General features: G+C 43.2%; 1 protein-coding gene across 1 annotated transcript in view; it reads left to right on the top strand.

Moving 5' to 3' along the window:
* Positions 1–16,763, top strand: part of LOC137323130 (A disintegrin and metalloproteinase with thrombospondin motifs 12-like) — a 556,042-nt gene that overhangs the window by 495,380 nt on the left and 43,899 nt on the right. Inside the window, exon 25 of the mRNA XM_067986912.1 lies at positions 5,885–6,041. Within this exon, the coding sequence (XP_067843013.1) occupies positions 5,885–6,041 (157 nt within the window). The remainder of the gene's footprint in view (positions 1–5,884; positions 6,042–16,763) is intronic.

Raw genomic sequence — 16,763 nt, 5'->3', positions numbered from 1 at the left:
ACGTTTCATGGGATTTGTTGATGCAAACCGCAAACTGCTTCTCATTAACACAAAGGCCCCTAAATGTTGAGGGCTGAAAAGGGCAGACAGTGGGCACACCACCCAGCGGAGAGCTGGAGTTTTGAGTGGAACCTAGTTCTGTCAGGATTCCGACCCATCTAACCAGTGCACGGAATTCCAATCAGGAGGGAGCAGGCAAGTCTTCTGCCCATGACTCCCTTTGTCAAGGGGACATGTCTGGGAAGTTCCCAGACTATCCCAGGAATTTCACCCATTATGCGTGGGCTTGTAAGGCCCAATGGAACTCTTGCTACCTGAGAGATGGTGTGAGCTCTGTAGAGGGCCTTACCAAGGATCCAAAAAGTACTGCTGGCAAAGGTAATCAATTGCTTTGCTGGATTTGGGCACTTGTTCCCTTAGGAGCAAGTCAGAAATTTTTAACCTTATCTTTTGAGCCCTTCCTGGGCCTCTGTTTCGCCATCGGAGTGGTATGGCATCACTTTACAGGCATAGGCAGGTCACCTCAAAAAACAAATTACAACTGAAAAACAGCCCTGAGTAAAGGCCTAAGACCAAAGCTACTGCTTCAACGTGACTGAATAAGTTAAATTTGTTTTATTACATTGGATTTCAGGATTTTTAAAAATGCTTTTATTAGTGTTTCACATTCAGAATGTAGTTTGTTTTTCTGTGAAAGCTGAAACTCAATGACTCATGCATGACGTACAAAAATAAATAGTTACAGTGGGAACTTGTCATGACTAAAGCTGCAACAATACCCAATATTTCATTTGTTATAATGTAGGATAAAAAAAATCAAAGTACACAAAAGTACAATTTTTGCAGTGGGAGATTTAGAATTTTTTGTAGGGGAAAGTGAATTTCCAGTATGCTCCCAGGAAATGTGATTTTTTTTTAACACATTTTTGTGGATTTTACAGCATTTGAAGTGCATTGTGATTTATTGAATAATTTATTCCAGAATAACTATTAAATATTATAATACTAAGCTAAAAATTGCAACTGACTCTTCATTTTTGCACCATCAGGAGATAATATTCAAGCTCACCCAAACCAATGAGACTATTAAAAGCTAAATATGGTGGGTTTTATGTTTACTTATGTTCCAAAATCAAACTGACACACGATTGGATTCTCATCCCTTGCAGTCGTTGATGAATGCTATATTACAGGAAACAGGTTAATTCTTTCAGAAACCTCGAACAATTGCCAAACAAATCTGCAGGTATCAGTGCTGTGACACCTCAGATAGCAAATTAGAGTAGCCTTCCCTTAGATGTCTTTCTTCAGGTGACATCAAAAGGTGACACTGAAGCCTGTCAGGGTGGGCTTTAAGTGCACAACCACCAGATCACTGGGACAGACACCAAAGGGCTCAATTATCAAATCAGTTATAAAGTAGGGCATAAGAATACCACACCATTTTTCCCTTTTAGAATCCATTAATTCAGTAAACCTTCTTTTACCTTTCCTAATTAAAGGACATTCATTTTTTTTTACAAACAAAGCTTTAGTAAAAGATTGTCTGCTATTACGAATGAAACATACACCTTTTCATAAATTACCTCAAACATGCAATGTAGTTTCATTAGGAGGGCACCATCATGGTAAATCACTGTTAGGCAATGTTGTGCTGCTTTGTAAACAAATATGAGACTTTAGACTTTCTAGATTTGCAGGTCCTGGGTTTTAAAATTCAAGTATGAGCCCAGAGTCTGAATTTACTTAAATGTTTATTTCTACCCTTTTAGCGGTCAAACCACAGGCTGATGCACAAGGCCACTGATTTGGGGAAAATGATCCCTTAAACACTGGTAAAAACCCTGGAAAAATCATGTAATCCTAAAAATGTGGCTTAACAATCCCAAAAAAATCCAACGGAATTCATTTTCAATGGACAGACTTTGAAATCACTGAATAAAAATCCTGGAATCCCCAGCAATAAAAACGAAATTTAATTTATTGACCATTGTACGTCTGAAGTGTGCCCCACCTGACATAATCTGAAGCTGCCTGAATGTTTGGCTTCACGTTATTACCATTAGCCTGATGTTGCCAGGGCACAGGGACAGCCTGCACCCAGAACCATGGGTAGAAATTCAGTACTGTAGTAATGGCCATTGTCCAAAAACAATAGCCAGAAGGCTTCCGGTACCGATGATCCATTGCAGATATGTAAAAAGAGGGAGCACATACTTCTTTAGATTTAATTGGTGTTACTGCCTGCATTTGGGTACTTGCATGGCATAAGAACATAAGAACATACAAATAGGAGCAGGAGTAGGCCATACAGCCCCTCGAGCCTGCTCCACCGTTCAATCAGATCGTGGCTGATCTTCAACCTCAACTCCACTTTCCCGCCCGATCCCCATATGCCTTGATCCCCCTACAGTCGAAAAGTCTATCCATCTCAGCCTTGAATATATTCAATGACTCAGCATCCATAGCCCCCTGGGGTAGAGAATTCCGAAGATTCACAACCCTCTGCGTGAAAAAGTTCCTCTTCATCTCAGTCTTGAATGGCCGACCCCGTATCCTGCGATTATGCCCCCTAGTTCTAGACTCTCTAGCCAGGGGAAACAATCTTTTAGCATCTACCCTGTCAAGCCCCCTCATAATCTTATATGTTTCAATGAGATCACCTCTCATTCTTCTAAACTCCAGAGAGTATAGGCCCATTCTACTAAACCTCTCTTCATAGGACAACCCTCTCATCCCAGGAATTAATCTAGTGAACCTTCGTTGCACTGCCTCAAGGCAAGTATATCCTTCCTTAGACAAGGAGACCAGGTGAGGTATCACCAATGTCCTGTACAACTGTAGTAAGACTTCCTTACTCCTTAGTAAGGGCTAACATGCCATTTGCCTTCCTAATTGCTTGCTGTACCTGCATACTAACTTTTTGTGTTTCTTGTATGAAGACACCCAAGTCTCTCCGAACACCAACATTTAGTAGTTTCTCGCCATTTAAAAAAATATTCTGTTTTTCTATTCTTCCTACCAAAGTGAATAACCTCACATTTCCCCACATTATACTCCACCTGCCACCTTCTTGCCCACTCACATAACCTGTCTATATCCCTTTGCAGCCTCTTTGTGTCCTCCTCACTGCTTACTTTCCCACCTAGCTTTGTATCATCAGCGAACTTAGATACATTACACTCGGTCCCTTCATCTAAGTCATTAATATAAATTGTAAAAAGCTGAGGCCCAATCACCGATCCTTGCGGCACCCCACTAGTTACAGCCTGCCAAGCTGAGAATGACACATTTATCCCCACTCTCTGTTTTCTGTCCTTTAACCAATCCTCTATCCATGCTAATATATTACTCCCAACCCCATGAGCCCTTACCTTGTGTAACAACCTTTTATGTGGCACCTTATCGAATGCCTATTGAAAATCCAAATATACTACATCCACTGGTTCTCCTTTATCTACCCTGCCAGTTACATCTTCAAAAAACTCTAATAAATTTGTCAAGCACAATTTCCCTTTCATAAAACCATGTTGACTCTGCCTAATCATATTATGATGTTCTAAGTGCCCTGTTACCACTTCCTTAATAATGGATTCAAGCATATTTCTGACTACCGATGTCAGACTAACTTGCCTGCAGTTCCCTGTTTTCTCTCTCCCTCCCTTCTTGAATAGCAGGGTAACATTTGCTACATTCCAATCCACTGGGATCGTTCCAGAATCTAGAGAATTTTGGAAGATCATAATCAATGTATCCACTCTCTCTGCAGCTGCTTATTTTCGTATCCCCAGATCTAGGCCATCAGGTTCAGGGGATTTGTTAGCTTTTAATCCCATTAGTTTGTCCAGTACTTTTTCTCTACTGATATTAATTGTTTTAAGTTCCTCACTCTCATCTATCCCTTGGTTCCCCACTATTTCTGGTATGCTTTTTGTGTCTTCTACTGTGAAGACAGATACAAAATACTTGTTTAACGCATCTGCCATTTCCTAATTGCCCATTATAATTTCTCCTGTCTCAGCCTCTAAGGGACCAACGTTTACTTTTGCTACTCTCTTCCTTTTTACATACTTGTAGTAGCTCTTAAAATTGATTTTTATATTTCTTGCTAGTTTACTTTTGTATTCTATTTTCTCCCTTTTTATCAATTTTTTGGCCATCCTTTGTTGGTTTCTTAAACTCTCCCAATCCCCAGACTTATTACTCCTCTTGGCAACATTATAGGCCTCTTCTTTCAATCTGATACTCTCCTTAACTTCTTTAGTTAGCCACGTGTGGATCACTCTTCCCGTGGAGTTTTTATTTTTCAATGGAATGTATATTTGTTGAGAATATTGAAATATTTCTTTAAATGTTTGCCATTGCTTTTCAACTATCAAACCCTTTAATTTAATTTCCCAATCTACCGTTGACAACTTGCCCCTCATAGCTATATAATTGGCTTTATTTGAGTTTAAGACTCTAGTTTCTGACTTAAGTACATTACTTTCAAACTCAATGTGAAATTCTATCATAATATGATCGCTCTTCCCCAGAGGTTCTTTTACTGTGAGACTACTAATTAACCCTATCTCATTACACAATACAACATCTAAAATAGCCTGTTCCCTGGTTGGTTCCATGATGTATTGCTCTAGGAAACTATCTCAAATACATTCCATGAACTCGTCTTCCAAACTTTCTTTGCCAATTGATTTGCCCAGACTATATGCAGATTAAAGTCCCTCATGATTACTACATTACCTTTGTTACAAGCTCCTATTATTTGATGATTAATACTCTGTCCAACAGTATAGCTACTATTAGGGGGGCTATAAATTACTCCCACCAGTGTTTTCTGCCCATTGTTATTTCTTATTTCCACCCAAACTGATTCTACTTCCTGATCCTCTGAGCCAAGATCCTTTCTCACCACTGTCCTTATGTCATCCTTTATTATTAGGACTACACCCCCTCCTTTTCCATTCTGCCTGTCTTTTCTAAATGTCACGTACCCTGGAATATTTAGTTCCTAACCTTGGTAATTTTGCAACCATGTCTCTGTAATGGCTATTCGGTCAAACCCATTTATCTTTATTTGTGCAATTAATTCATCTATCTTGTTACGAATGCTCCATGCATTCAGATAAAGAGCCTTTAATTTTGACTTTTTACCATTTTTTCCTGCTTTGACCTTATTTGTTGTTGCACTATTATTGGTAAACTCTCTGTCCCTTCCTGCCACTCTTTGCTTATCTTTACCCAAATCACGACACTGTTCTATTGTCTTCCCTTTACTCATTAGATTTCTAGATTACCCCTCACCTGACCCCTCGCCCCCTTTTTAGTTTAAAGCCCTATTCTCAGCCCTAGTTATTCGATTCACCAGTGCGCTGGTCCCAGCCCGGTTTAAGTGGAGCCCATCCTGTCAGAACAGCTCCCTCTTTCCCCAGTACTGGTGCCAATGCCCCATGAATCGAAACCCCTTCCTCCCACACCACTCTTTGAGCCACGCATTTAACTCTCTGATCTGTTTGTCCCAATGCCAATTTGCACGTGGCTCAGGTAATAATCCAGAGATTATTACCTGCTTATTAATTTAGATGTGGAGGAAATTGGGAGGAGAAAATCCAAAACTTAAAGGTCCAAATGCATGAAAGTTCCTTTTAAAATGTTTTGCTAGTTAAGAAACAGCCATCGTCTTAGACTTGCTTTATACTTAACATCGTTTTCACTGTGCATATGACTTGCGGCTGGAGCAAGTACTTATATTATCAATGTTTTCCTGTCAGTGAGGCAACAGCAATGTTTCCACAAGTCTTAAAGATTGATTATACTAATGAAGATAGAAGATCGATTTTTATTACACTGTTGTATAAAAATAATACTTGTTCTCATATCGTAGTGCTCTGCATCCTGCGGAGGAGGCTTACAGCACCGGATAGTGAAGTGTGTGGACGTGGAAACTAATAAGACGGAGGAAGACAGCAGCATATGTGAGCTTGAGCCATCCCCAGATGTGGTACAGGAGTGCAACAACCAGATGTGTATGAGTAACAACGGTAAGAGGGAACCGTTAGGAGCCAATGTAGGTCAGGGTGATGGGTGAACAGGGCTTGGTGCGAGTTAGGATACAGGCAGCAGAGTTTTGGATGAACTCAAGTTTATAAAGAGTGGAAGATGGGAAGCCAGCCATGAGATCATTGGAATAGTCAAGTCTAGAGGTAACAAAGGCCTGGATAAAGGTTTCAGCAGCAGATAAGCTGAGGCAGGGGCGGAGACGGGCAATGTTACGGAGGTGGAATTAGGCAGTCTTGGTGATAGAGCGGATATGTGGTCAAAAGCTCACCTCAGGGATAAATAGGACGCCAAGGTTCCGAACGGTCTGGTTCAGCTTCAGACAATGGCCAGGGAAAGGGATGGAGTTGGTGGCTAGGGAATGACGTTTGTGGCGGGGACCAAAGAAATTGGCTTCGGCCTGTCCAATACTTAGTTGGAGGAAATTTGTTGGGGGTGGATTTTTTGAGGAGGGGGGTAATGACAGCAGATTTGAAGGGGAGGGGACAGTACCTGAGGAGAGGGAACTGTTAACAATATCAGCTAATGTGGGGGCCAGGAAGGGAAGTTAGCTGATCAGCAGTTTGGTGGGAATAGGGTCAAGGGAGCAGGAAGTGTGTCTCAGAGAAAAGTTGAGCTCAGAGAGGACATGACGGGCGATAGGAGAGAAACTAGAGAAAGATGCAAGTTCAGGGCTAGGGCAGGGGGGACCTTAGGCGAATTTGGCTTGGTGGGCTAAGGGAAGGGAGGGAAATGTCAGAGGCAGCTGAATTGGATGGTCTCAATCTTAGTGACAAAGAAGTCCATGAGCTCCTCGCACTTGTTGGTGGCAAGGGTGGAGGGGGTAGGGGAGAGGGGTTTAAGAAGATGGTTTGTAGTGGAGAAGAGAAACTGGGGGTTATTTTTGCAATCCAGGATGATCCTGGAATAGTGAGCAGTTTTGGTAGAGGAGAGCAGGACCCGATAGTGCTTTATGTGGTCCAGCCAGATCTGTCGATGAATGGCTAAACCTGTGTTTGGTATATCTGTGAGAGACAGATTTTCCTCAGAGATATACAACTGAAATGAACAAAGACATCAGTCCCTCCCTCCCACATTCATTCTTTGCGCTCGGCTGGCTTTGTTTTACCTCAGTCAGCAAAATGTAAATTTTTTTCCCCTCTCATGTTTTTGCTTTTTTGACTTTAACAATTTTTTCCTTAATTTTCTTCTCTCTGCTCCTAAAGACTTTGATTCCTTGCTGGGTTAAAGTTCCATGAGGACTGGTCTCCCTCTAGTACCTCACCCATTGTTCCTTTGAGAGTTTAGATAGTGAAGGTTGACGGGTTAAACCTGATTATTCTCTTACTCGATGTCGACAGCAAGGTCACTGGACAGCAATCAGGAGCAGCATCCTTGGTGACTTTCCTCTCCCTAGCCCAGAAGTGTTGAGGTTACTGACACCAACTGTCGTGCTCCTAACAGAACCCTGGCTGAGATCATCAAACTCTGCACACATCGTGAGATCAAACTTATGAGCCCCGATTTTAACGCACGAATGGGGCAGATGGGTTGTTAAAATGGTATCAGGGGTCATGCTGCGTCCCTGATGCGTTCCTGGCCCCTGCCATTTTATCTAGGCAGAATTCAAGCACGAAAGGGCCGCCCGACCCAGGCAGTCAGGGTCCAACATGCTGAAGTCACAACCTGATGATGTCATCGGCAGCACAAATGCGATTTTAACTCTAGAAGGCGTGCACAGCACCAAAGCCGCGAATGAAACCTAGCAGGAGTTAGCAGAGTTGCCAGAAGAGGCCAAGGTAAGTATATTCTTTAAGTGTCTGTGAGGAGTCCTTTTGGGCTAGGAGGAAGGGGAGTGCTCCTCCAGGTCCTGCAAAGAATGCTTAGGCCTCCCCAGCCTTATTCTTCCCTCTCCCTCCCAGCATCCCCCAGCCTAGGACTAACCTTGTGCCGGAGACCATTCCCTCGGACCCCAATGATTTCCGACTCTCGCCCCAATTCACGTTTTCGCCCACCAGCGTTGACGACATTCCTGTCGACTTTGGGTGGGAGACAGTTCAGTGCTATTTAAATGTGACCCAGGAGTTAAAAGGGCCTCGGCCTCACGCTGAACTCTCCACAAAGGTTTCCTGCCCACCCTGCCCTGCCCACCCTGAACACAACCCGAGTTAAAATCAGGGCTGTGATCTTCCTGATCTAAATTGCTCAGGCAGTGTAATTGCCAACTGGGGTGTGGAGGGGAAACAAAATGACTTTAATTAAACATTTGATGTGTGGTAAATAATTGCCATAGTAAAGGACTAGTTCTTAAGTAAAATCTCATCATTTATTTGAACTCTGTATAAAATGCCTACTTGTATTCTTGCTATGACTCTCACGGTACAAAGCTCAATGCCAAAAGTTTTTCTTTTTAAGCAGAATGGTACCACACTCCTTAATCCAATGCTAATTTAAATTCCTTTAATATCTTTAGTCAAACTTCTTGGAGAGATTACTCAACCATGGCATTCACTCAAGTTAAACTGAACTCTGCTTTCAGTGATGTTTTGCTTGACATTATTGCAGCTGCTACATAACTGGGAATTGAACTTCAAAAGACATGAAACAATCTTAATTAAGGAAAGGTACAATACAGAAACAGAATCAATAAAATTAAAGGCTGTGCTTTAATGAGGATTTTATCTTTTGAAAAGTGTCAATTGGAATGCCAAAAACCTGCTGTGATATTTATTGCTGCAATACATAATATACTCAGTAAGAGCTGCTTTGCATTTTATAGGAAAGCACAGAATGCATTGAAGGAACATAAGAATATAAGAAATAGGAGGAGGTGTAGGCCATACGGTCCCTCGATCCTGCTCCACCATTCAGTAAGATCACGGCTGATCTTTGACCTCAACTCCACTTTCCTGCCCGATCCCCATATCCCTTGATTCCCTGAGAGTCCAAAAATCTATCGATCTCAGCCTTGAAGATACCCAATGACTGAGCATCCACAGCCCTCTGGAGTAGAGAATTCCAAAGATTCACAACCCTCTGAGTAAATAAATTCCTCCTCATCTCAGTCTTAAATTGCCTTATTCTGAAACTATGCCCCCAAGGAGAAACAGAGCTGTAACACAGATTTAATCAGCAACTTCAAACTGTTCATCAAAGAATTATGAAAAATTATCAATTTACTCTGGGATTATGGAAAGTATTGTACAAGTGAGTTATAATCAGCTCCCATATGGAAATATTTGTTGTAACGCTACTTGCTTTTAAATATTGTTTTTTAGGAGGGCCCAATAGCACTGTGAGATAAAGCACCATTACAACCACCTATATTATGACATTACACTTCAAAAGTACTTCATTGGCTGTAAAGCGCTTTGGGCCATCCTAATGACGGGGGAAATTGCTACAGTCAATAATTTTGGCAAAAACTTTAACTTCAGTACAAAATAATGAAATGGTCAGATTTTCACTTTATTATATTTTTATTTAATGTTCTATTCTCTTTGTTTACCTTCACATTTTCTGAAAAGCCAAATAATGCATCCACAGGTGATGTTCCTGGGAGGCCTGAAGGGAAAATGCTGAGCAGGCAAGAGGGCAGTCATGTTAATCAGCATGTGCAAAGTTGAGAATGTGGCCAGCAGTGATTTTAGGTTTGATATTCCAAGCAATGAGGATAATTATCAGCTGACCACTGGGACAACTACTACCAACCAGTCTTATGCCTGAAAACGATACTCAGGGGTTGCAGTTACTTGTGGTTTAGAGCTCTGCATTAGTATATAGTCAACGGGGGTAAATATCTCCTTTGTCGCTTGGCAGTAACCTGGTGGAGGGGATCGTCCGTCTGTTGTAGAATTCGCACGATTTTCACCCCATTGATTTTCCAGCAGTTTGACAAAGCTGCTAAGGGATTACAGAAATATTTGCAATTGAGCAGAGGTATGGCAAATGAAATTCACCCGTTCAAGTGAGGTCACCTTCTACAGATCCTGCGAACTCCCGTGGGGTCAGCGTTGGAGATCTCCAGTGGGCACAGTTCTGGCATAACCAAGATCACTGGCCCGTGCATTTTCTGGGCTAGCAAATAGGGAAAGACCATTTCCTCTGATTGGGGACAGGAACATTGGAACAGGAGTAGGCCATTCAGCCCCTCGAACTTATTCTGTCATTCATTGAGATCATGGTTGATCTGTGTTTTAACTGCATTTACCCGTCTTGGGTAAATCCCTTAATACCCTTGCCTAACAAAAATCTATTGATCTCAGTTTTGAAATTTTCATTTGACCTAGCTTTTTGAGAGAGTTCCAGATTTCCACTACCCTTTGTGTGAAGAAGTGCTTCCTGTCATCACCCCTGAATGGGTTAGCTCTAATTTTAAAGTTTGCCCCCTTGTTCTGGACTCCCCCACCAGAGGAAATTATTTCTCACTATCTACCCCATCAAATCCTTTGATTATTTTGAACACCTCAATTAGTTGAGCCCGTAATCTTCTATACTCAAGGGAAGACAAGCCTAGTCTATGCAACCTGTCCTCATAATTTAATACTTTTCGCCCCAGAGTCATTCTGGTGAATCTGCGCTGCTCCCTCTCCAAGGCCAATATATCCTTCCTGAGGTGCAGTGCCCAGAACCTAATGCAGTACTCCAGATGGGTTCTAACCATAGCTCGATATATAATTTCTATTTCAGCCCCCTTGAGGTAAAGGCCAACATTCCTTTAACCTTTTAAATTATTTTTTTACCTGTCCACAAGCTTTAAGTGATTTCTGTACTTGGACCCATAAATCTCTCTGCTCATCCACAGTTCCTAGCTTCTCACCCTTTAGAAAATACTCTGCTCTATCTTTCTTAGGTCTGAAGTGTTTGACCTCACACTATCCCACACTGAACTCCATCTGCCACCGTTTTTCCCACTCACTTAATCTATCATTGCTCCTTTGCAACTTTCTGCTCCGATCTACACTATTTACTGTGATACCTAACTTTGTGATGGGAGTGCAGCGTAGGTTTACGAGAATGATACCCAGACTTCAAGGGTTAAGTTACGAGGAGAGATTACACAAATTGGGGTTGTATTCTCTGGAGTTTCGAAGGTTAAGGGGTGATCTGATCGAAGTTTATAAGATATTAAGGGGAACAGATAGGGTGGATAGAGAGAAACTATTTCCGCTGGTTGGGGATTCTAGGAGTAGGGGGCACAGTCTAAAAATTAGAGCCAGACCTTTCAGGAGTGAGATTAGAAAACATTCCTACACACAAAGGGTGGTAGAAGTTTGGAACTCTCTTCCGCATACAGCAATTGATACTAACTCAATTGCTAAATTTAAAGTGAGATAGATAGCTTTTTGGCAACCAAAGGTATTAAGGGATATGGGCCAAAGGCAGGTATATGGAGTTAGATCACAGATCAGCCATGATCTTATCAAATGGCAGAGCAGGCACGAGGGGCTGAATGGCCTACTCCTGTTCCTTTGTTCCTATGAATAGTCATTGATTTAAAATTGTCATTAAGAAAGTGAGGAGAGAGGTTAGGAGATATATCTTTACTCAGAGGGTTGTTGTCACAGGGAGAGGTTGAGGCAGAGTTTTTTGTAAGGGAAAGTTAGATAGATATTTGAAGCAGTGAATGATACCGGTTTATCGGAAGACCACTTGGCAGTGAGATTAATTTTATATTGCTCTAGCAAAGAGCCAGCACAGGCATGAATGGACCCCTTCTGCACCATAAACTGTTATGGTTCCTTGATTCTGTAATTGTGTTGAGACCAATTTGAGCTGATGAATTCAGAACATCCCACAAGAAATGTAATGGCTTAAGTACGATTTTTCTCACTTGATATTGGAAACCCTACATTGAGTATGCCGTGTGAAGAGATTGTACCAGACTTTCAGTGGAAACTGCTAGTGTATCCTAATTTAGTTCTTGATACAGATACTGAAAACCCAAAGTGGTGCATTTCCTAGCATTGGCATCCCTCACTTTGATAAACACAGAAAAATCATCCAAAGATTTAAAGAGAAAGATGAGACTAACAATGCTTAGAACATATAAAATGCACGGTCAAAAAAAAATTCTTAAATCCATGTCTGGAGTAGGCGCTTGATAGGTGGACAGTTTAGGGAGGAGGAGAGGTGACACGATGGCAGCTATGTTAATCTGTTGATGATCTAATGAAATTTGCCAGTACTTACAGTGCCAGGGGCTCAGACTTCAGAAAAATTGACAGAAAAAAAACTCACATCTAATCATAGGAAAGCTCCCATCCTATTGAGAAGGTACAACAATAAAAATTATTCTGGATATCAGGAAGAGAATTACTGTTTGGTGAGCTGCACCACTTATACATCGATGCAAAAATTTTTGCGCCCACTGGTGGTCTGGAGAAGTATTTACACAAGACTTTCCAGATAAGTAAGGAACAGTCCTTTGCTCGCTCACTTTATTGTCAGCTAACTTGACTGCACGTCGAATCTTTTCCTACTACTTGTCAAGAATGTCCAACACAGGAGCAGCTGGCACAGGCAGCCAACCAAGGGGCCAGAGCAAGGCACAGAGGCAGAGAAGAAAATGTCACAATTTCAGGAGACACAGACTGCTGGGTGTCTGTGTCAGAAAACCTACTAGAAATGTCACCCGTGCCACTCTCTCACCCCCCCAGGACATGCAGACCAGTGCCGCAAGAAGAGTGCAATGACCTCTCCAGTGCAGTCAAGGTCAACACACCGACTACTCTCCTGTTTCTTCCTTGGCTATGCTCAAAAGTAACTGCTCAACAACTAACCCTTCACAATACACTACGGTTAAGGGGGGGGGGGGTGGTTAATTCAAGTTCTTACAGTATGGCTTCCCATCTCTCCTAACAGCAACACATACACAACCCTAAAAACTCTTCCTTCACTTGAACAGGGTGATACCATCACATATCTTACTTCAGCTCTCCCATGCTACTTGGCACACGCACCACTACTAGTCTTCCCCTCTTGCTGCAGCAGAAATTGGCACACAATGTCTGTGAAAGGCAGGCCACTGGAGGGAAATTCCCAACCTTAAACAACTCACGCCCTATGAAGAGAAGGCCATGGAGTTCATGGGGAGGCACTCTTCTTTCCATCGAAGATGACGAGGTTGGAGGATATTGCTAGCACCAGGTTAGGGTGACTGAACCCCAACCTTTGGCATCCTGTGAAGCATCTCACTGACACAAACTTCCACCCCCCAAATCCCAAGGGCATAATGCTCACCCATTCTTAGCTTCAACCCTCCTTCTCTTCAGATCTACCTCAGGAACGAGAGGAACAGGAGGAGAAGGATGATAATGATGAGTAGAAGGAAGTGCATAGACATAACTGCTTCCTTGTGAACTATGATGATCAGGCAGAAGATGAAGAGAGAGATGAAGAGGTGAAGTCAGACTCAAATCCCCCATGAGTCCTCCTGCCTCAACCCCTGCCACTTCACCCCCTCCCTCACTTGCTTCTTCACTCCATGTACCAGTTCAGAAACGTTCATCCGGGAGGAATTAAATAGTATCAGTGAGGATGTGGCACTGGGTGGTTCACAAAGCACAAGGGAACTGAAGGAGTGGGAAGTGAGTGAGATTGCTGGCTGATTCAACAATTTCAAACTTTACACACAAAATAAATCATGAAAATTGTTTTTATTCTGACTGGACAGTTATCCATCAAAAACCGAATTTACAGCCTGCTGACACAAATTCAAAAGGAAGACTTGCTGTCAATCAGAAAATCCTTTCCAGTAGGGTGAGCTTTGGAGCACAGCAATTTTGTTTAATCCAATCAAACTTTATAAGGAAGCCAACAGTTAAACACCACATTGAAAAAAATATGTGGCTGTAATTGAATTTGTTATTGGAATGAAATGGCACTTCAGCCGTGGGCCACATTTTATAAACAGGCTATTAACACATCTGAGTTCACATTCCAATCCACTAATGACTGATTTAAACCAGAGTACAAAAGGTCATAAGAAACTACTAGAACAGATGCCCTGATATGTAAATGAACCACTGAATATGCTAAGTTTCCATTAGGCTCTGTTGGTAGCATTGGATAGGAACGATTCTGTGGCACTATTTGAAAAAGAGAAAGCTGTTATTCCCAGGAGGAAATTCACTTCCTCATTTCCAACATCTCCTTTTGACATTTGAATAAATTGTATTTTTCATAACATAGCTTTCTCTTGCTCCCCTGACAGTTGGTAACGCAATGCCCATTCTAGAACTGAGCCATACATATCAGAGAGTTCGAGCTTCAATTCTCAATGGGTGCTGACTGAGATAGTTAATCTAAGGCAGGGTGCTGACATGAAAACTGCAATTTATGTCAGAACCACTGAGCTACAGTGGGGAAATGTCCTTCAGGGAAGGAAAGGACTAATGTCCTTTAGGGAAAGAAACCTGCCGTCCTTACCCGGTCTGGCCTATATGTGACTCCAGACCCACAGCAACGTGGTTGATTCTTAATTGCCCTCTGAAATGGCCTAGCAAACAACTCAGTTGTAAAATCGCGCTAAAAAAAGTTACAATAGGAATAAAACCGGACGGACTACCCGGCATCGGACCACTAGGCACCGGACACGACAAAGGCAAACCAAGCCCAGTCGCCCTGCAAAGTCCTCCTCATTAACATCTGGGGACTTGTGCCAAAATTGGGACAGCTGTCCCACAGACTAGTCAAGCAACAGCCTGACATAGCCATACTCACAGAATCATACCTTTCAGCCAACGTCCCAGACTCTTCCATCACCATCCCTGGGCATGTCCTGTCCCACCGGCAGGACAGATCGACCGGAGGTGGCAGTACAGTGATATACAGTCAGGAGGGAATGGCCCTGGAAGTCCTCAACATTGACTGTGGACCCCATGAAATCTCTTGGCATCAGGTCAAACATGGGCAAGGAAACCTCCTGCTGATTACCACCTACTGCCCTATCTCAGCTGATGAATCAGTCCTCCTCCATGTTGAACACCAATTGGAAGTAGCACTGAGGGTAGCAAGGACACAGAATGTACTCTGGGTGGGGGACTTCAATGTCCTTCACCAAGAGTGGCTCAGTAGCACCAGTACTGACCGAGCTGGCCGAGTCCTGAAGGACATAGCTGCCAGACTGGGCCTGCGGCAGGTGGTGAGCGAACCAACACGAGGGAAAAACTTACTTGACCTTGTCCTCACCAATCTACCTGTCGCAAATGCATCTGTCCATGACAGTATTGGTAGGAACGACCACCGCACAGTCCTCGTGGAAACGAAGTCCCGTCTTCGCACTGAGGACACCATCCAACGTGTTGTGTGGCTCTACCACCGTGCTAAATGGGATAGATTCAGAACAGATCTAGCAGCTCAAAACTGGGCATCCATGAGGCACAGTAGGCCACCAGCAGCTCTGTTGAGGTGCAACCCCTCCAGCCTGTACAGGGCCCACCTCACCCAGAACCAGTCCCAATGCCCCAGGAATCTAAAGCTCTCCCTCCTGCACCATCTCTCCAGCCACGCATTCATCTGTTCTGTCCTCCTATTTCTATACTCACTAACGCGTGGCACCTGGAGTAATCCAGCGATTACTCCTTTGAGGCCCTGCTTATTAATTTCTTTCCTACCTCCCTAAAATCTGCCTGTAGGACCTCATCCCTCTTTCTATCTATGTCATTGGTACCAATATGGACCACGACCTCTGGCTGTTCACCCTCTCCCCTCAGAACGTTCTGCAGCCGTTCAGTGACATCCTTGACGTCTGCGGCCACAGAAACGCCTGTCTGTTCCCCTAATTATAGAATTCCCTATCACTATTGCTTTGCTGACCTTCCTCTTCCCCCGCCCCCCCCGCGCTCCCGTACAGTTGAGCTACCCATGGTGCCATGGACTTGGTTCTGGCTGCACCCCCCAGAGGAACCATCGCCCTCACCAGTATTACTGAATACCGTTTAGAGAGCAAGATGCACTCAGGGGAATCCAGCACTACCTGCCTCGTCCTCCTTGTGCGCCTGACGGTCACCAAATCCCTCTCTGCCTGCACACTCTTAAGCTGCGGGGTGACTACCTCCTGAAACATGCTATCCACGTAGCTCTCAGTTTTTTAATTAAGTAGTAAATAGCGGCGGTCCTAACACCAATCCCTGCAGGACACCACTGGTAACCAGATTCCAAGTAGATCCAAATCCATTAACTACAGCTTTCTGCCTATGGGCATTCAGTCAATTCTCAATCCACCACAGCAGATTAGCACTATTTCCACAAGATTCCATCATGCAGAGAAGCCTCTTGTGAGCTACTTTAACAAAAGCTTTCTGAAAATCCATCTGCTAACCTGGTGACTTCTTTACAGCATCTCTCCACTTTCAACAGCCTCCTCTTCAACCATGCCTTCATCACCTCTCCTAAACTTCTCCAATGATCGGTTGGCATCCATTTTCATCTTGGAATATTTCATCATGTTAAAGGCACTATAGAGTATATTTTCTGTCCTCATGTGTTAGCAGCACAAGAGCACACTGGGTACAAGGGGATGGAAGATCAGGGCAGGGGCCAAGTGCCTGAAATGCACCGAGTGCATGCCTGGCATATTCCAACTGAGCCATGCTAGGGGAGCAAGAGCTTAGTACTGGGCCAGTGTGTAAGTCTCATTGAAGGTCAAAAAATCATGCAAATGGGGGGAGTGGGGTGAAGGACATGACTACCCATCAAGAATTTTCCATCTGGAAACATCTATG

This window comes from Heptranchias perlo, chromosome 1 (genome assembly GCF_035084215.1).
Source record: "Heptranchias perlo isolate sHepPer1 chromosome 1, sHepPer1.hap1, whole genome shotgun sequence".
Classification (NCBI taxonomy): Eukaryota; Metazoa; Chordata; class Chondrichthyes; order Hexanchiformes; family Hexanchidae; genus Heptranchias; species Heptranchias perlo.
Note: the sequence above shows the minus strand (reverse complement) of the source record. Positions and strands in the feature narration are given on the sequence as shown.